At 36.0% G+C, this 20,319-nt stretch overlaps 4 protein-coding genes across 10 annotated transcripts in view; 2 read left to right on the top strand and 2 right to left on the bottom strand.

Moving 5' to 3' along the window:
- LOC123868211 (breast cancer anti-estrogen resistance protein 1) overlaps nucleotides 1-3,108 on the top strand; it is a 118,194-nt gene extending 115,086 nt beyond the window's left edge. For 2 of the 3 annotated variants that reach the window (XM_045910629.1, XM_045910628.1), the window contains exon 9: nucleotides 480-3,108. In XM_045910629.1, the coding sequence (XP_045766585.1) occupies nucleotides 480-804 (325 nt within the window). In that variant the 3' untranslated portion in view covers nucleotides 805-3,108. The remainder of the gene's footprint in view (nucleotides 1-479) is intronic. The other variant, XM_045910630.1, reaches the window with a different exon arrangement.
- A 471-nt stretch (nucleotides 3,109-3,579) lies between these two features.
- Nucleotides 3,580-10,770, bottom strand: LOC123868215. 3 transcript variants are annotated; one of them, XM_045910643.1, is made up of 10 exons: nucleotides 10,588-10,770; nucleotides 9,963-10,372; nucleotides 8,976-9,047; nucleotides 8,567-8,600; nucleotides 7,707-7,851; nucleotides 7,109-7,306; nucleotides 6,378-6,540; nucleotides 5,803-5,900; nucleotides 4,909-5,091; nucleotides 3,580-4,718 (listed from the first exon to the last, which is right to left on the bottom strand). In XM_045910643.1, exons 1-10 carry the CDS (start codon nucleotides 10,617-10,619, stop codon nucleotides 4,668-4,670), a joined length of 1,386 nt encoding a protein of 461 aa, XP_045766599.1. In that variant the 5' UTR covers nucleotides 10,620-10,770; the 3' UTR covers nucleotides 3,580-4,667. The 3 variants fall into 3 exon arrangements, with proteins under 3 accessions (XP_045766599.1, XP_045766597.1, XP_045766600.1); XM_045910641.1 differs by having other exon boundaries at nucleotides 3,580-5,091; XM_045910644.1 differs by having other exon boundaries at nucleotides 3,580-5,091; nucleotides 8,567-8,594.
- A 2,759-nt stretch (nucleotides 10,771-13,529) lies between these two features.
- On the top strand, nucleotides 13,530-15,902 carry LOC123868221 (N-alpha-acetyltransferase 10). Of its 3 annotated transcripts, none has more exons than XM_045910653.1 (4): nucleotides 13,530-13,681; nucleotides 14,209-14,552; nucleotides 14,889-15,037; nucleotides 15,628-15,902. In XM_045910653.1, exons 2-4 carry the CDS (start codon nucleotides 14,393-14,395, stop codon nucleotides 15,856-15,858), a joined length of 540 nt encoding a protein of 179 aa, XP_045766609.1. In that variant the 5' UTR covers nucleotides 13,530-13,681; nucleotides 14,209-14,392; the 3' UTR covers nucleotides 15,859-15,902. The 3 variants fall into 3 exon arrangements, with proteins under 3 accessions (XP_045766609.1, XP_045766608.1, XP_045766610.1); XM_045910652.1 differs by having other exon boundaries at nucleotides 13,636-13,785; XM_045910654.1 differs by having other exon boundaries at nucleotides 13,675-13,817.
- Nucleotides 15,903-16,643: 741 nt separating this feature from the next.
- On the bottom strand, nucleotides 16,644-17,487 carry LOC123868220 (protein TSSC4). Its single transcript, XM_045910651.1, has one exon. The coding sequence runs from the start codon at nucleotides 17,311-17,313 to the stop codon at nucleotides 16,663-16,665; it is 651 nt and encodes a 216-aa protein (XP_045766607.1). The 5' UTR covers nucleotides 17,314-17,487; the 3' UTR covers nucleotides 16,644-16,662.
- Between the last annotated feature and the right edge of the window lie 2,832 nt (nucleotides 17,488-20,319).

Raw genomic sequence — 20,319 nt, 5'->3', positions numbered from 1 at the left:
GTTCCCTATGATGAGGATTGGTGCTCTAAAGCACCAATCCTCATCATTTTGTTTCTCTCTCTGTCAGTCGTATGCTGAGGGTTGTGATCACTTTCCATTAATCACTGGATGGGTGACCGACTTTGGAGGTCAGAACTTGGCTTTTTCGTTTTCTTCGTGTCCGACAGCTACCTTACATCACCAATATTTTTTATTTTTTATTTGTAGGTACACGATTTGATTTTTTTGCTGAATAGAGGATTATGAGGTCATCTGCAGCATCAGAATTAAGATCCTGATGCTGCAGGACTACTGCCCGCCTCAGTTATGGGGATTCAGGAACTGTTGGTACCAAGCAACAACTTCCTGGCTGAACTCCAAGTCTCCACTTTTCACCCTGATGATGCATGGTACAGCACTCCTAAACGATAAGGGTTCACGAACTGTTGATAGCGAAATAATATAGATTCTGATTCTAACTGCTGGTCCTTTTATTTTAGGAGCGCCCAACACGCCGGTCTCAAAGCGAAGATACTCCGCTGTTCCGACGCGTTATCTGACGCTCTAGCTGCAACGGTTGCGAAGACGAAAGCGGCGGCATTGCAGTTCCCTTGCGCAAGCGCTGTCGCGGACATGGCAGAGTCTGCACGAACACTCGCATCCAGAGCCCAGGACTTACGCAGGGCTTTGATAAGAGCCGCGGAGCCTCCCCAGGACTCGACCCCAGCGACAACCGTTCCTCCTTCATCGACTACAACGCCCTTAACTCCGCTGACTCCCATTGCACCACACGGCATTGGCTCGCCATCGCTTCCCGTAATATAAGCTGTATAAGACTTATAGCTGAGTTGAAAAGCTGTGATCGTAGGCTTAGCTGAAAAGCGACGTAGCCTGACCAAGAAGTATGGTCGATAAGGTTTCAAAAGCATAAACGGCTTTGTGGAATTTGGGTTTCCTCAAGAGTTTACCGAGACCCATGCTGCAAGTCGAGAGCTATAGGATAATGCATAAATGTTCCTGTTAGCTTGGCAGACATTAGATGATAATGAACAGCTGAAGTTGTCGGGAAAACTTAGCCTAATGAATGTTTACTGGAGACGTTATCATTTGTGTTGGTTTGTTGCTGCTAGATTTGGAACTGATTTTATCGATTATTCTGTGTACTTAAAGTATCGATGAGTGATTGTTAGATTTAAATATCGTGTATAACGGTTTGAATATTGATCTTGGTGCGTGCTGGACACTGACTATGTTATAACATAACATTTTGGATTGGAGGCTGGTACACCTCTTTAAAACATACATTACCAAAGACAACCGACTATATGACGCACATTATATCAACGTAGACTGCCAACAAAACGAATAGGTACATTAAACAAAGTTTCTATTAATATTAACATTTTATATTATACAATAAAATGAAGGCTGCCGTTAGTTTAATCTGGAATGGTTTTCGAATTTATATACGCAAGTTTTAAATTGCTGGATGCTCATTTGCTGTAGTGAGTTGAGTTGTCCGTCCAGTTTTATACAATATTTCGGCTTATTCCATTTAACCACCCCAAAGCAGCCACTCTAGGGTGTATACTCGGAAAGGTACACAGATTACCCGCAGTGATTAGCATCTATGCACCCTGGACGGCAAGTTTTTATATTATTTTTTAGTCTAGGGTGAATAGATGGGCACTCATTTCCGAGTATACACCCTAGAGGGGCTGTTTTATGGTGGATAAACGGAATAAGCCAATATTTCAATTGTAACAAGTATTATAAAATATGTAGCGTATGCGACGAAAGTCGTTATTAACTTAACCTGTGTAAGTATAAAATGTAAATAGGTACCATTTGGAGATTGATGATGACGGTTTTAGGTACCTAATTAACTATTCAAATGTTGTGATGCTATCGTGAAACAAAATTAGGGATTTTTAACGCTGCAAATCAAATGTTCCTTGAAAGTAGTAATAGGACATAACTTTATGCTCATTCTACTAAAATTTGTAACATGTTAATTTTAACTTCACCAGAATATTTTGCTAGTTCGGCATTCAGCTCAAATATTGTTATGTATACTAAATTAGAAGCCTAACATCTTTACCGGTTAATGTCAATGTATTTAAAAGTTTCTTGTTCCTCGGAGCAAGAAAATAAAAATAACTCGTTGCGACTATGCATTTCGATTTGTGTACAACCAATTAAGGACATTTGTCTGTGCACTAGGGTGCATTTCCAGTGAAGTAGAGCGGAAATGTGTTTAAAAGACCAATAAAATCATTAAGAGATGACGTGACACGTCATGATTCATGATTCATGATTGTGCTTTTGAATGTATCTTCGCTCTGTTTCGCTTCAGTCGAAACGCACCCTAAGAACTCTTACATTTTTGTTTCCGATAAATTGTTATTATTCGTTATACCTAAAACACTAGTGATTATTTTAATAAAACGAGTTCAAGCACGAAATTATTTTGGATTATTATGTCGTTGTTTTACCATTCCACCTAGGACCCATCTCCATTATGGTCGGATAGAGGGCTAAGTACTTCAAGGAATTTTATGGAATTAGTCAACTAATGCCCTATACATGTCAGAAAGTGTATTATTAACGAACAATCAATCTTGAATATCTCTACTGTAGAATATATGTATGTATTTGCTTATATAGACAAAGTTCTCGAAAGGTATAAAGCTTGAAACAGGCGCACAAGACAATGACTCGCTATAAGAAGTCTAAAGGCCGGACCGCATTACAGCGGCGCTGCGCAGCGCGTCACTTCGCGTCAAAATATTCTCTACAGACCGTTCACTATGACTTGACCCTTGATGCTATGTTGGCACAGTGGCAAATCACACACTAAGTTCTAAGGAATAAAGCAAAAAAGCAATGATGCCAACATGACGACCGGTGACAAGTTATAGTGAACGGTCTGTAAGTAAGTAAGCCGCGACGCGCTGCCCAGCTCCGCTATAGTGCGACATGCAAATAATATTTTGACGCTTTGTGTCGCGCTGTGCAGCGTCGCTTTAATGCGCTCCAGCCTTAAGGGGCATGAGACGGGTCTGCCCGCGAAATTCAAATTTAATTTGGTTTTTCACAATTAGCTCTAGTATCGACTAATTTGTGAGACTTAGTCGATACTAGAGCTAATTTCTTAAACTGGACCCTTTCAAGTAAAGATTTTTATATAAACCTGTGAGGATGATACTGCCATTGGCGCAATTAAAATGCCATAAGCCTACGTTGGCGTATAAGTTTACAAATTGCGTAAAAACCGAATTAAATTTGAATTTCGCGGGCAGACCCGTCGCATCCACCTTAAAGCGGTTCTTAACAGATGTAATACAAGGAACTGTTTGTGCCCATGCTCCAAAAATTAAAAACAGGATTTTCAACATTGGTTGTTTCTTGATGATGTCTGAGCGTCATGTAGGGTGTAATATTGTACGTGTCAATATTTTGTATTTTATAAATATTGTAATAGTTTGCCGTAGATACGATATATCAATGTAAAAAGCATGTTGTATATTAGCAATGTGTAATATATTTCCTAGATGTCGTAGTTTAGTTAGGTATAGATGAAAATTGTACAAATGCATATTATTAAAAATAATAATTTTATTAATGAAATACTATAATTTAATCATCTTGTAAAACGCAATCAAGTAAATATACAAAATTTTCGTATTTAAAACATCTTTCATTTACGCCACTGCATCCTTTATTATAACAAATTAATGGTGCTATTTTATAATTCTAACCTAAATTGACAGATCTAAAATTAGTGCTATCTTTTTAACAATATTTTTTTTACTCTATCAATTACAAGTTAGCCTTACTGCAATCTCACCTAATCGTAAGTGATAAATGGTGATGATTTTATCACCATACCTCTTATCGGTTCACCTCATTCGCACGAGAGCTTTTTTAACGTCCGTTAAAAAAGCGTTTCAAATAGAACAAATACAGTCCCAAGTGTCTGTTCACACGTCAACGCTTTTTTAACGCACGCTTTTGTAAGTTCAGCGCAACGCCGGCGCAGTTTAAAATATTGAATACGCACCAATAATCAATATATATTATTACAACAACAAAGGTACGAAACCAGTAGGTATCATTTATACTTAGAATAGAAAAATTAACTAATAATACTTTCGATAAACATCGAACCTACGAGTAAGTACCTAGTTTTATTACGAAAAATAATTTCTTTGATAATTACATCCCTAGTTGCAATGCTTCTTGTTAGAAAACATGAGAAATTGTTCAAGACTCAGGTGTGATTAAATTGTCGCATGTACTGTTCTCTTCTCTTCTCTTGTTCACTGTGTTGCAGTGCAAGATGGGTTGAAGTCAGTTTTGCTTTGGAGGCAACGGTTTTTAACTTCGCTATTCTACTATTGTAACACTTAGATAATATATTTCTATGGATTTTGCTCGATTTTTTTTTGAGGAAATCTCGTCATTTTAAACCTTAATCTCTTACGTACCATTTATAATTAATCAATAATGAAAATTAATTAATCTAACTTTTGATACAATTGTTTAAAAAAAATCAAGCAAAATCCATAGAAATATATTATTATCTATTTCTATGGGTTTTGCTTGTTTTTTTTTTGAGGAAATCTCTTCATTTTTAACCTTAATCTCTTACGTACCATTTATAATTAATTAATCAATAATGAAAATTAATTAATCTTACTTTTCATACAATTGCAAGTGTGCTCAAATTGTCGCATGTACTGTTGCGCTAGTTTCTCTCCTTCACTGTATTGCAGTGCGATGGGTTGAGGGCAGTTTTGAGGAAAGTTTGTAACATTAATCTCTTACAGATAAATCGATTGATCATTAAATATAATAATTAATCAATAATGAAAGTTAATTAATCTTACTTTTCATACAATTGCAAGTGTGCTCAAATTGTCGCATGTACTGTTGCGCTAGTTTCTCTTGTTCACTGTATTGCAGTGCGGGATGGGTTGAGGGCAGTTTTGACTCGGAGGCAACGGTGTCTAATCTCGCCGCTCGTAATCGAAGCGATGTTTCTATGGCTTTTGACTGTCGCTCGGAGTTTTCTCCTTCTAAAGCTGCGCTGATTCTTTGTCTTTCCAACTAAAATCGATATTTAATATTATAAATGTGTCAAATGTCTGTTTTGTTTACTAGTCTTTCACGGCCTATCTATTTAACCAATTTTGACGAAATTTAGTTTTTAATTTAGACCTGGCTTGTGTTCCGGGAAAGGATAAAGGCTACCTTAGGTGCCAGAAAATCAAAAAGTTCCCACAGGATTATTATTTAACCTTTAATTCAAATGGACGAAGTTGTCGGCATCATTTACTTAGTAGAGATAGCTCTCACCCTGGAGACAGACATAGAACTATTTTTTAACGCAGAATCAAAGAGATCCCACAGGGTTTATAAAAATCTAAACCCACGCGGACCAAGTTGTGGGAGCATCTAGACATAAATAAAATCAGTCAGCAAGTATGAGAAACCTAAGACCTTAAATATTCATAGAATACTAACTAAATCAGGGTTATTAGTAAAGGTACAGAAAGCAACTGACTTTGTCTTGTATTGGCCTGTCAATTAGTTTAGAGATTTTGTACAGCAGTTTTTTTTTAATTTACAGGCTAGCGCTTGACTGCAATCAGACCTGCTAGCAAGTGATGATGCAGCCTAAGATGTTGCACATGCCTAGAAGTTGCCTATTCACTCTTGACTTGAAGGCACCATATTAAAAGTGGAAGGGAAAACTGATGGAGGAAGGGTGTTCCATATCCTAGCGGATTAGCCATGTATTACTAAATTGTTGCTTACTCTTGCAGTTTCCAGTTGATACTTCAGCAATTCTAGCTTCAGTTTTGATATTTCCTTATTTTCCGGTGGAGTGTAAGACCCGAAATGGCTTATGGATTCTGAAAAATAATTAACGAAAATCTGTTTTAACTGTTGTTTGGTATGAATCATGATTTTCTTTGTTAAATAATTAATACAGTATATCATAGACAGTTTTGTAAATTTATTGATCACCATATACAATATGGTGTTATACAATATGTATTCATATTTAATTACATAATTAACTGATGTGCCTGGTTTAGTTTATTTGCACATTGTCCTTATGCTATGAATAATGAAAGGCCGTCATTACACCTGTAAGTTTTAATCACGTAAGTTGCTTACATAATTCGGATTAAACAAATTTACTAATGTACCTAAATGTATTTGTAAGAGCGTTTACATTAGTAAATTTGTCGTAAGTTATTCATGTAAGCTAGGTGCATTACGTGAGTAAAATTTACAGGTGTTATCGTGGCCTTTAGGTAAAGTCAACGCTAGCAGATTTTTTATGGTAATTAAAAATTAGTGGTGTATATTCTCAGTATATTTACCCATCCCAGAATCTCCATTTAGGACCGTAGATAGTGGGTCCGAGTATTTTTCATATTTATCACGAGATGCGACGGAAATATCCGGGTATTCCTCATTATCTACGTCACTGTCCTTATCCATACTGGTGTCAGGCACAGGCTCTGTTTTGAATTCATATTTTACCTGTAAGATTAAAGTTTAAATACTTTAAGTTGTATTTTTATGGGTTTAGTGCTTGTTTTGCCTTTACAAGACTGTAAAAAATCAGTTGTATGAGTTTATTATTTACAATCGAAGTTTTGAAAAATTTGAAATTTTAAAAACCCACCGCAAACTGCAGCGGCCCGTAGGAATCTTAAAACATATTTTAGAAAACCAGCTCTGAGGTGATGCCTGTATAGTGCCAAAAATCGCATCATAATAGATACATTTATTTTTCAGGAAAAATTGTAACGTAAAAAAAAGAAAAAAGTGACTGCAGATGGTATAGCTGTGAAACACACATATTTTAGAAAGAATCTTCCCAGTAATTTTTCAAGTCCTAGGTTAAATCAATATGATGAAAGCAATCGCGGCCGCGACTAAATGTAATTTGAATTTTTGGAAAGAACAACTACCGAGATTCTCGTTGGGGTTTTTCGGTACGATCGGCAATCCGGACTTAATACTTGACGACTCAAAAGAACTTCGTATAAATTAATTTGGATAGAAAACTTTTATATAGATACTGTTCTATTTTAGTAGAAGATACCTCAGCAAAATCTTCATGTTTTTCATCAAGTCTTTCATGTTGGCGGTTTCTGTTTCTGTCAAATTTTTCATCTTTGTCCGAAGAAAAAATGTCTTTAAAGTTAACGCTGTTACTCATTCTTTTCATATTATCAAATTTCGTGCGCAACACTTTATACGTCCTCTTCCGTGGGCTCAGTTTGTTATATTTCTGAGTTATCTGAAATTACAGTAACGAATAAAGTGCCTAATTCTGTTGTACAAAATTTCTAAAATAAAATGACAGGTCTAAATGTGTTTTAATACCCTTTCATTATACAGGGAGTATTGCAAAAGAATTTACGACGACGGGATTTAAGCCTAATAATTTAGTTTAGTTTATTTTGTACACCAGATATGGCCACAAAATATGTGGAGGCCCCAACATAAGATCAGGACTTTAAAGATCTTCTTCGTGCAGTGGTGAGCGCTGTGGTCTTATAAGTGGGAGGTCTCGGGCTCGATTGAGGAATTTCGTTAGAGACATTGTTGTCGCGTCACCTTGCCATGTGCCTCGGTTTAAGAGATGTAGAGACTAGGTCTAAATTTCATCAGTAAAATGATAAGATATAATGTGTTACCCTATCCCATGCCCTATTTTGCATTTTGATAGCCTTCGCTGACATTCCTTTGCCTTTAATCAGTATATTATCCTTTTCTTCTCTGATACACTTCAGGAGTAGACTACATTCCGATGGAGTGAAGTTCAATGTTCTGAAGCGTCTTCTAAAAGGTAAGACAGAAATGTATAGTATTAATAGTCTATCTATACAGGGTGGTCAAAAAGTCGTGGATCAAACGCGATAGGGAAATAGAGGAGGTCATTTCCAAAAAAAAAAAATCTACAGCATGGCCATATTTAAATTTCCCTAAAAGTTATGAATATTTTTAGTTTTTTTAACAAAATATCAAATTCTTTTACAATTAGACTAATTTAAAAAAAAAAGTGACAAAAAACAATAAAACAAACGATGTTGTGTCATTACTAGATAATGTATCAGCACTGCAAATGTTCTATTGAGGCTCTGGGTACCAAATTATCCCCTTAGAACCCTCGTAGCTTTAGTTTTAGAGCTTTGCTCCATTAGTGCGTTGCGTTGTGTTGCGTCGTCGCAGCATCGAGGCTACTTTTTGTCAAATAAATTCAAAGAGTTCCCGCAGGATTCTTATAAGGGTCCATCTGTTTAACCGATTTATATGAAGTTTGGTACAGAGGTAGCTTGCATTCGCGAAATTGACATAAGCAACTTTTTGTCCTGGAAAATCAAAGATTTCCCATGGGGTTTTCATAAAACCTAAATCAACGCGGACGAAGTCGCGGCCATCATCTAGATGCAATATAATTATCTTACAAACTCCACAATAACTGACAATCAAAAAGCGAACAATGGTCCCGATTTGAAAAATCATCCGAATTTGAGTTTAAAAACAAATTACTAACCGCTTGATTGGCACAACTTTTACAGCATCTGAAACTAAAAGAGAAAAGTAATGTTAAGTTTTCTTCAACCAATAATAATTTATGACAAATGAAGATTTACTCGAAAATAATGCATACTTATTACTTATGACTTCGGTTGCGATCCCTGAAGTGGCAATGGACTGCCGTCTGCCGCACATAATTCGTATAAACGGCATTGGGGTCCAAAGCTGCTAAAATGGCGAGTATCCACCGGAAAGCACAACAGGAGAGCCCAACTAGGAGGGCAGTTCCCATGGGATTTTAAAAACATAAATCCACACGGAGAAGTAGCATACTTCATCAAATACTATTTTGTAAAAAACTGAGAAGTTAGCGTTTGTAAAAAACTGACAAGTTAGCCGTTTGTGGCTTGGAATGTGTAGCTTACCATCAGATTCATCTGACTGATTATGTGCATTGTCACTCCAGAGGTTGACCTTCTCTTTCTCTTCTTCCATATCTGCAAACATAAAGAGATTTTAATGGTTCTGTACCCAAAGCATACCAACGGGACCTTATTACTAAGCATCCGCCGTCCGTCCGTCCGCCTGTCAGAGTTGTCTGTGTAGACAGTGGAATTTTTCACAGAATGAGTATTTCTATTGCTACTATAACAACAAATAATAAAACAAATTAAATTGCTGTCATGTTATTTCTTGTACAATGATTTGATGATGTACGGCACCTGTTGTGTGGGTGCACCACACACACTTGACCGATTTTTTCAATGACAAGTTACCTCTTGTGACTGGGTAAGTGATGAATAATATGTATAAAAGTAAAAATATTATCAAAATCGGTTCATTGTTCTTTGTGGACATATACACATAAATACACATATATTATACTGAATACAATACAATAGGAAACAATATAAAACTACCTTTTCTGAAGTTGGTTTAAAAGAATAGCTGGCTGAGTTGTTGGCTTCTCTCAAACCAGGGCACATTTGGAAACCCCTTAGCTTAAGTTTTAAATGTACATAATTAAATATACCACCGTTATATAAATTATCTTACATATTCAATAATTAACAATCAAATGAATGAAATGAAATGATTAAATCAATCAAACTATTTTGAATAAATGACATTGACTTGGAAACCAAAATTTCTATAAGATCCATGTGCACCAAGAAATAGATAAATAAAAAAAATTAAAATAGTCTTTCAGAGTCCAGAATGTTTTAGTACTTAAGTTGTTTGCAAAAGTCTACTCAGACTCGCAAGTGCTTACAGTCCTGTGCCACCCTTCTCCATAAAGGACCAGCTGTTAGTTTCAGCTCGCCCTCACAACATTTTTGCTGCCAACTTTTGTTTCTAGAAATAGGTGGGTAAAATAAAAGCTAATAATTATGATATTACAACATTTATACCATTTACTGCTTGAAAACTATCCTCCTGAGGAGCTTCAGTCGTACTGCCATTTGTATTGTTTTCACTACCATCCATTGGAACTGCAGTCAGACTTGCACCTGTGTCCATCTCATTTATCAGCATCACAACACTAGTTAACACTTCATCTAAGTTCGTGTCATCTATAATATTGTGTGACACTTTCTTTGCAAACCTTTTAAGATTTAACCATTTTGTTTTCAAACTTTCGGAGGTTCTTTTATATTCGAAGCCTCTTTTATTAATTTCCTTGCATATTTTTTTCCACCCTTCCTCTTTAGCAATATTAGCAGCTGAATTGGTGCATTTGTTTAGGACTACATCTTTGTGTTTTATAACTAGTTCCACCAATGCTCTTTCTTCCTCATGGCTAAAATTTCTACTCCTGTTGCTGTACCAAACAAAAACACAGTACATTTTAAAATATTAAATAAATGGTTGACTAAACCTAAGGTTCTGGAATTGGGGGTGGAATTTCTGCATAATTTATCAATAAACAAAAACAATTATGTAGGTAATAGGATGGTAATAATAGGTAAGTATTATTAATAAAATTTTAATTAAGTATTATTTTTAAAAAAATGTGTAAACATGGTTTAAACTTACTGAGAAGTAACCAAAATATCTTCATTATCCATTTTAAGCCTTTAGATTAATTTCAATTGTTTTATTATAAGTTTTACAAGCCGCACTAAATACTAATAATATTTTTTGGATTTTTATTTTTACTATTTTTATTTTTTACTATGCTCCATGCCATAGAGATTTCATCCAAGCATCCAAGTGCTTGGCACAGACCACGAATCCGCACATTCCACAGATAACTATATACTAGTCTAGGCATAGACCAATGTTTGGTATGGTTGGATATGGTTTGGTCTTGGTGATTAAGGTGGAAGCGACGGGCCTGCCCGCGAAATTCAAATTTTATACGGTTTTTCGCATTTTTTAAACTAATACGACAACGTAGGGCTTATGGCATTTCAATTGCGACAATGGCAGTATCATCCTCACAGGTTTATATAAAAATCTTTACTTGAAAGGGACCAGGTTAAGAAATTAGCTCTAGTATCGACTAATGTCTCAGAATTAGTCGATACTACAGCTAATTTCGTACCTATTAAACTAGCGGCACGCTATGATGGCCGGTTTGACGTTTGTCCGCTCATGAAGTTCCGTATTAATTGATAACGACTTTGAAGGAAATAATTGTATTACTTTATTGACGATAGTGATGTGCAGAGATTCATAAATTTTATCGAATGTAGTTTTAGGTTTAGGACTCAAAATTTATTTATTAAATTGATTTCTTAAATGTATACAAGTGTAGAAAAATCAGTTTGCACCATTTAAGGGGTGAATGTACTTGTGAATATGAACAATTTTCACTATGTGGACAAACCTCTGAAATCGCAAAAAAATATCAATAAATTTTTAAAAATGGAATCTAATACGATCGTCACATAGGATCGCTGGCTAGCACAACTACTACCTCCGGCAAACTCGCGTCAATGCTCAATGCAAAACAAAGCAGTTTCGAATTGACGTTGCTTCGAAAAGTATAAACTGTCAGTGCAATGCGATTGTGATATAGTTTTGACCTGGCTTTGGATTTCAAATATTGATACTGCATTACTGTTGACCCTTGCTCGTTAATTTGGACTCTGTTCAAGCCCTTTGTTGTGGATTTCGTCGATATGACCGAACGTACGCAGAGAACTGTTCTAAATAGTCAGACACGTGAGTTCGTAATACGCCTTCGTAACTATTTCGATCGTGAAGCTCAAAATGGAGGGCCAATTTTACCTATAACGTCAGTGGTTGAACGCGTAGCTGATGCGCTTAATATTGGACAACGAACTGTTAGACGGATAACTAAAAAAAAATATGGCGAGACTGGCACAGAAGAAAATAAACTTCACACACCAAAAAAGAGAAAACGAGCAAAACCAGTCGTAGGCATCGATAGCTTTGATGCCGATGCTATCCGAAGCCATGTTTACGGCTACTATTTACAGAAGGAGTATCCAACAAGAAAAAAGTTGGTGCATTCACTGAAGGAAGCTGGATTATTCTTCGGTGGGGAAAGTTCTTTAACGAAGATTTTGAAGACCATTGGATTTCGATACAAAAAATGTAACAAACGCAAAATATTGATGGAAAGATTTGATATAGCGATGGCAAGGTATACTTTTTTACGGCAAGTGAAAGAAATCAAAAATTGGCAAAATGTTGTGTTCTTGGATGAAACATGGCTTAATGCTAACCATACTGTAGGCCGTTCTTGGAACGATGACACAGCAGCATCTACTTCCAAAGTTCCTGTAGGAAAAGGATCGCGACTTATAATTTGTCACGCCGGAACCATCAACGGGTTTGTCGAAGGTTCTCTCATGGCTTTTGCGTCAAAAACCACTGGAGACTATCATGAAGACATGAATGGAGAAAAGTTTACTGAATGGTTTACCTCAATGTTGTGTAGCCTCCCTGAACCATCTATTATAATTATGGACAACGCCCCATACCACTCGATGCAAATTGACAAGCCACCTGCCCAATCCCAAAAGAAAGCTGATATCGTCGCATGGCTTCGTAAAAATGGCGTAGATGCAAACATGAATATGTTAAAAGCGGAATTAGTACGTCTTTTAAAAGAAAACAAACCAACCAAGATCCGATACGTCATTGACGAAATAGCATTAGAACATGGGCACAGAGTTATACGGTTACCGCCTTACCATTGTGAGTATAATGCGATTGAGTTGGTGTGGGCTCAAATTAAGGGATATGCTGCAAGACACAATACAGAACCCCCATTTACCACAAAAAAAATGCTAAAATTATTAGAAGAAGCTTGTGAACATGTGACTAAAGGAGACTGGGAAAAGGTTGTGAATAGAACTGTTAAATTAATAAGGGAAGATTATGAAAGAGATGTGAAAATAGATAATATTATAGAAAACGAACATATAATTATTAATGTATGTGATGATAGCAGTGACGACAGTGAAAATAGTAGTATGGACGAATCTGATTAATTATGGCCTTTTGTGGCACCTTTTTTGGTATCTTTTGTATTCATATGTTTCTTGTGTGCATATAAAGTATGTATATTCATTTTCGTTCAAATATTCAGTTCGTTCAAATAAATTAAATAAACATATACATTTTTGTTTTATTAAACCTATTTAATCAGGTACAAAAACAAAACTTAATTGTTTTTTGTTCGAGAATAAATTGACATTCCACATCACTATTGTAATGTGTCAAACCGGCCATCATAGCGTGCCGCTAGTGTAGTTTAAAAAATGCGAAAAACCAAATTAAATTTGAATTTCGCGAGCAGTTATAGGTCTGTGGATCCATAGAGGACAGCTGGATCGATAGAGTAGGAATAAATGCTGGATCTCTTCGATCATCTAGGTCTGTGCTGGACATGTGCTGGATCTCTGGATCTGGATCGCTCTTAAATGGTGCCACTTCATGCTTGTGGCGAACAACATTAGAGCAGTCCGAGAGAGTTGTTCCGCGTCCATCCGCAATATTACGGACCGCCGTGGAAACCGTGGGAAGGCGGTATAAAACTGGCATCAAGGGCTGTCACAAAAATGCAAATCCAAAATAATATGTAATGTCAAAATCAATGTCAGAGTGACTACTGACTCGTCAGTCAGACTGAAACTGAAAGAAAACCTTTTAGGTTATAATTTATTATTATTGTCTTGAGAAATTTTTAAGTGACTGCAATAAATTGATATTTATATTGTTAAACCCAATTTGGCTATTGAAAAAGTGTTTTACACTGTAAATATTTTTAAACTAAATTAAATTATTTTGTAAGTGCACTATAGTTCAAAATGGCGGAATTCATTGATTTCGTGCAACGCGTTTCGTTTTATAATATTTTATCTAGTTTGTAGATAGCTTAGTTTAATTAGGTTACATTCAATATTAATTTATTATATGTGATATTTTCGGGTATTTGCATTCCGCAATGATCTAGTGTCCATATCATTTTACACATAATACAGTCTAAACTGATTTTTTAAAATTTAACATGAAAGAAGTGATTTTGGCTATTATAACCTTCGTATGTAGTGTATTTTTAGTTTTAATATTTGTTTTATTTTGTAAGTAGTCCACATCAAGTTTATTATTCTAGTTTTATAAGCAATTGTTTATTTAAAACAGATAATAATACGTTGGTGTTCTTTGTCTTTGTTCTAGGCTGGTACATCGTATGGAAGTGCTGTCTGTCTAAATTCCGATTTGTTCGCGAGCTTCTTGGTGGTATGTCGGATACCCCTCCAGCTTCAGAGATACGTCAGCCGAAACAAAGGAAAACGAGAAGGGAATAATAAAATAAACCATATTTATTCAACAGTCATATACCTATAATATAGAAATCAAAATGAATATTCGCTGTGCTCGTCCTAGTGATCTTATGAACATGCAGCATTGCAACTTGTTATGCTTGCCAGAGAACTACCAGATGAAATATTATTTCTATCATGGTTTATCATGGCCCCAGCTCAGTTATGTGGCAGAAGACGAAAAAGGTCACATAGTAGGTTAGTGTTTCATTTTGATATGAGATCCTCGGATGGTTTTTTTTATATGTAGTTTCACAGTTAACATTTAAGGTCTTACTGAAATTTTAGTTCAAAAGTGTTCAGATAGATTATAGTATAAATACCTTTACTTACCAAAAACGAGTGGAAATAGAATTCTAGTTTTACTAAATCTGTTCCAACACTAAATAATGCAAACTAAACAAATTGGGTCATGAGATTGTGCTCTTAAATATGTGATTTGTATTATTTTCAGTAATTACTAGTATTTTACTTCTAAAACTGCCTTGCTTGGTATTTGTTGCCTATATCTAGATAAAATTTATTGTTTTGTAGGCTATGTATTGGCAAAGATGGAGGAGGATGGTGAAGATAATCGCCATGGACACATTACTTCCCTTGCAGTCAAGAGATCCCATCGGCGACTTGGGCTTGCTCAAAAGCTGATGAATCAAGCTTCATTGGCTATGGTGGAGTGTTTTCAAGTAAGTACCATACCCACATACTTATAAGCAAGGAAATTAATATCCAACAAATACTGTCAAAGAGCAGATTGAAATCTACCTTTTAGATTTCTTTTAGTTGACAGATAAAACTACGCAGAAAATAAATCACTCTCTGGTGTACATTGTCATAACAGAGATGTAGAAAGATTATTGTGTACATAATATATGTAAAAAATTGTGGTAACTTATGCTGGCCATACAGGATCAAGTTTACTGTCAAGTTGAAGTGGCATCCAGTCAGCTGCTAGCTGTACACAGTTAAGTTATTATGATAATATAATACACACTGTTAGCCATACATGGTTAAGTTTACTGGACGCTGCTTCAAGTTTCCAAGATTTGTATGGGCAGAGCTACACCCAGCATTAGCTTTATATAAGGTAAAGGGATTCAAAGTTTTAGTAGTGTGCTGGGTTTGTGTTGTCATCATTTAAGACTTCAAAACTTGCTACACAATTTCAATTTACACCGTAGAAATTATTAGTGTGAAAAAATATGTAAATATGTAAAAAAAGTTAATAGGTAACCATAAGCAAGTCTGTTAATGCTATATAATTTTTTGTTTTCAGGCCAAATATGTATCACTGCATGTTAGAAAAAGCAACAGAGCTGCGCTTAATTTGTACACAAACTCACTCGGTTTCAAGATCTTAGAAATTGAACCAAAATACTATGCAGATGGTGAAGATGCCTACTCTATGATGAGAGACCTCAGCACTTTTGCGGCTGATAGTAAGACAGACACCCCAGCTGACAATTTAGAAATCAAGTCTGAATCTGCTATTGTGTCACAGTGTTGAAGTGATTATTGAGCATATTTTAAGGCAATAAAGATTTATATTTATTTTGTGTTTTGATTATAATATAGCTAAGCTAGGGCTGAGATCTATAGAGTGCACTTTCACTTTATTCAGACTAAGGGAGCCTTTCCACCAGAGATGTGCTATGCAGCTATGCTGCGAAGATCTGAAATCTATGCTACGAAAATATGTGACCGTTTTCAGCATTACTAAGCTATGTAGCTGTGCGAAGAAGATGCGCCGCCGCAAAGTAGCTGCGAGAAAGATGCGCATACTGAGGTATTCTGCTCTGCACCACTGTACGCCATAGCACGCATCCTTCCATGTAAAAACATATCTTAGTTGAATCTATTTCCACCAGTGCTAAGCTATGTGCACCAATGAATATGATTGGTGGATATTAAACGCATCCATAGCAACGTAGCATAGCACTTCTCTGGTGGAAAAGCAGCCATACATCTTGTTTTAACTGAAACAAAGTCAAAGTGTGTCCTACAGATTTCAACCTTTGTAGTAGGTATAACACCAAAAACAACTAATCTGAACTTGATGCATATGACATTGCATAATAACATCTTTGCTTGGCTTTTTGATCTTCAAGTCTGTGACCTGCACAACCCATGTCTATGATGCAACTTCAGATTGGACTATTTGTTTTGCAATCACTGAATGCTAATTGCGCTGCAGTGTTACAGAACCCTAAAAATGTGCAATGTGTGACAGATTGGGATGTGGTTAACATTGCCAAGGTAAATGGTACTTATAAAATTCTGAATGAAAGAAAATTTCTACAAGTTCAGTTTATTAAGTACAATTATTGCTATAGTCATCCTCATCATCATTTTCATACAAATGGTTCAATTTTAACTCTGCTTTTTTGTTTTCTTCATCATCCTTTTCTTTCTTGGTCCTTATTGGAAGTTTATTAACCTTTTTCTTACTCATTCCTACTACATACTCTGGCATAATTATTTTATTGCACTTGAATAGAGGTTGCTTCTGTTCCTCAGGTAACTTTTTAATCGTTTTAGAGATATTAAATGTTGGTTTCTTGAAAACTGCACCTGTCTCATCGACAACTTCGTTATCTTTGGATTCCCTTTCCTCCATTTCACGCATAAAAGCCAAAGCAGTTTCTGTATTAGTTTTATCAGACATTTGTTCTGGCGTAACATCTGATAATGAATAATATTGCCACTTTTGTGGATTCCTCATATGGTCTGGAGACGATCTGGCGCGTAGGCATTCCCGAAGATTCGCATCTTGTCTTTTATAAATACTTTCTCTACCACGAAACTGTTTCATTTCACGCTTTATTTTCCTATAGGTTCGTTTGTCGATAACACCATAATCGGGTTGCTCTGTAACTTTATTTGACTTGGAAAAACTGTATTGCTCCTCTGCATCTTTCAGGTGGTTAAATAAACTCTTTTGTCGATCTTGAAACGACGACATGCTGTAACCTAATCCCTAGGAGTCGAGGATCGAAAGATTCTGAACTCGATATCCACTGAAACAATAATTACTTTATTATACAGTTAGTAGGTAATTCCTTTTTTATATTACAAATAAACAATATTACAATTCAAAGATTCTTTCTACATAAAATTGACTATTGAGTGAAATAGAAATTGTCAATGTTAAATTGACCACAGACTGAAACTGACATTTCATAGACTATTGTTGTTTTTTCAAACTAGTTTTAAACTGGCTTCAGGTCTTTTGAACTATATTAGTCATCATGGGTAAGAATGTAGGCGTGTCAAACGTGTAATGAGTGTACATCAACGCGACGACGCAATGAAATAATTTAGGAAAGATGTAGGACAATATGTATGTAGTGATATACTTATCACTACCCATATATTATTATACCTACCTTGATCCTTAAACCGATTCATCCGATTGATCTCATTGATCCTGCATAAGACAGTATTTGCGTCACGTAAGACACATCCCACTTCTGAAAAATTGGCGTCACTCAGAAAAGCAGGTATTATTTAAATATTTTTATTTTTATTTTTTATTTTTTTATTTTTTGGAGACACACAGTATTAACAATAAACAATAAACAAAACAAATACAAAGCACACACTTAGGAGATTAAACTAAGACCTTCAATTCAAAACACCCGTATTTATGCAAGTTCAATCTTGTTGCCTCCTAGCAACAGATCGTATGACATCGAATGAGCCAAAATATATAGATTTTATCAAACTAACTTCATTAGATAAATGAAAATTTTATATTATTGTTGATGTGGGGTAGGTAGTTAGCAGCTATTACTTTTTGAAAGAAAGAATAGGTACCTATACCTGTCTGTGGTATGCAGAGCAGAGGCCACAGTCATATTCCAAATATTGGCCTACTAAAGTCTATCTTAGGTTTATGAAATTGGTAAGTATAGAAGTCCATTTCCTATAGAAGTACTTAATATCTAAGACCCATTACGCACGGTCGACTAGTCGCCCGGCAACTCGTTCGTCGGCGGGCCGTTAAAGTTTGTAATAATTAATTAGTATATTGCAGTCGCCGTGTATGCGCTTGAAATCGCCGTGTGGCTCTACGGTACACTTTAGTAGCCAATAAAGGTAAGTCCACCTTTACGAAATATAGAAGTAGGTACCTACATTTATTACCATTATCAAGTATCAACTTTTTCTTCCTAGTCATTTCAGCATCATTACCAACAATTACTACCTAAGTACTTGTTAAAAGAACAAGCCCTAACAGTGCTTAAGTACCTACCTATTTTATAAAATTATGTTTTGGTTTTATTCACGTCGAGACGTCCCGCCGGGCGTAATTTGTTACTTCCCCCATTCGAAGCCAGTCTAGACTCCAACAATGAAAAATCAATGCTGTATCTAACTATGAGCCCTGAACATGACCTTTAAGTCCTTCAGAGATCAAAACCTTAAATAACCTACCTAATCCATATTTAATATTATAAATGCGAAAGTGTATCTATCTGTCTGTCTGCTAGCTTGCCGGCCCATCCATACCGATTGACGGTTGAAAAATTCTAAATATTTCAGGTACATTTGAATCGTCAAAAGCATCTACCACCGGTTCGGAATGCCTTTCCTACTGAGAAGAACCAGCAAGAAACTCGGCGGATGCTCTTTTCAAAGATTTGACGCCATGTATGAAAGTAATTGAAGCCCGGCCAGGGTCCCACGCATAGCGAGCTGCAGATCAAATCCACGCTCTTTTATCATTTACATAATCTTCGATTGTATAATATGCTTTTCTCAGGAGCTAGATTTCTTAAACTTGTGTAAAAAAGGCAGGTCCAAAATTAATTGTGGAATTTTGTTATAAAAGATTCACATTCTCACAAATGACTTTTGGATCTTCCGGAGGCGGAAATTCGAAAGGTAGGTAACAACCTACAGAGATAGCTAGCATCCTACGAGTACATTTAAGACTAGGCTTCTTTTGATCTCAGAAAATTTAAAAATTAACAAAAGCCGTAAATGCACATAGACGACTTCGTCACCATCATGCATTCTGGGGATGTACCTACATTTAGTACTACTTTTATCCCGGAAAATCAAAAAACTACCGGTTGTCACGGGATTTATAAAGATCTAAATCCAGGCGGACGAAGTTGCAGACATCGTCTAGTATTTTAATATACCAATAAATATAATTTTGATTTGTATTTCCTGATAATATCCACAATGAACAACACTTTTGATAGGTATTTAATATTTATTGAATGAAATAAAAAGGCGATATTATGCGCACTTATTGACTTGGCATTGGCACGTAGTACCTATAACATAAACGCAAACAAAATACTACAGCTAGACAAGTGCCTACTAACTGCCTCAGTGGTGTACTGGTTAGCATGTCCTGCAGCTGATGTCTCTTCGTTCGTGTCGGATTTCCGTCCCATCGGGCTAATAGACAATCGGAACAGAGAGTGCACCTGTGTTGCACACACACTTGTGCATTATAATATCTCCAGCGCTGTTGGCTTATCTCTACAGAGATTGGCCGACGATCTATGAGACGCAGACAGACAACGAAGTGGTTCTAGAAGGGTTCCTTTTTTTCTCTGCAGACACGGAACGCTAAAAAAGAGATTTAGTTAGATTATAATAAATAGATAGATAAATAAGTCATTTATTGAGCAAAACATAGATAGGTTACAACTGCATATCCCTATCTAAACCTAAATATGTAATACCTGTCCATACTAATATTATAAAGGCGAAAGTGTGTCTGTCTGTCAGTCTGCTACCTTTTCACGGCCCAACAGTTTAACCGATTCTGACGAAATTTGGTACAGGGTCAGCTTATATCCAGGGGACTGACATAGGCTTTTTATCCCGGAAAATCAAAGAGTTCCCACGGGATTCCCAAAAACCCATCCGCTTAACCGATTTGTATGAAATTTAGTACTGAGGTAGCTTGCGTCTCTGTAATTGACATAGGCAACTTTTAGGCAAC

This window comes from Maniola jurtina, chromosome 9 (genome assembly GCF_905333055.1).
Source record: "Maniola jurtina chromosome 9, ilManJurt1.1, whole genome shotgun sequence".
Classification (NCBI taxonomy): Eukaryota; Metazoa; Arthropoda; class Insecta; order Lepidoptera; family Nymphalidae; genus Maniola; species Maniola jurtina.
The sequence above is the reverse complement of the archived record's forward strand: the minus strand, read 5'-3'. Positions and strand labels throughout refer to the sequence as shown.

What these genes read in the sequence shown, in the direction of transcription:
- LOC123868220 (XM_045910651.1), bottom strand. Translation starts at nt 17,313, where the DNA reads ATGTCGTCGTTTCAAGATCGACAAAAGAGTTTATTTAACCACCTGAAA.
- LOC123868215 (XM_045910641.1), bottom strand. Translation starts at nt 10,619, where the DNA reads ATGGATAATGAAGATATTTTGGTTACTTCTCA. An exon ending in TCAGTCAGATGAATCTGATG is followed by an intron (nt 8,601 to 8,975) that starts GTAAGCTACACA and finishes TTTCTCTTTTAG; the next exon opens with TTTCAGATGCTGTAAAAGTT. An exon ending in AACATGAAGATTTTGCTGAG is followed by an intron (nt 6,541 to 7,108) that starts GTATCTTCTACT and finishes TTAATCTTACAG; the next exon opens with GTAAAATATGAATTCAAAAC.
- LOC123868221 (XM_045910653.1), top strand. Translation starts at nt 14,393, where the DNA reads ATGAATATTCGCTGTGCTCGTCCTAGTGATCTTATGAACATGCAGCAT. An exon ending in CGAAAAAGGTCACATAGTAG is followed by an intron (nt 14,553 to 14,888) that starts GTTAGTGTTTCA and finishes ATTGTTTTGTAG; the next exon opens with GCTATGTATTGGCAAAGATG. An exon ending in CTATGGTGGAGTGTTTTCAA is followed by an intron (nt 15,038 to 15,627) that starts GTAAGTACCATA and finishes TTTTGTTTTCAG; the next exon opens with GCCAAATATGTATCACTGCA.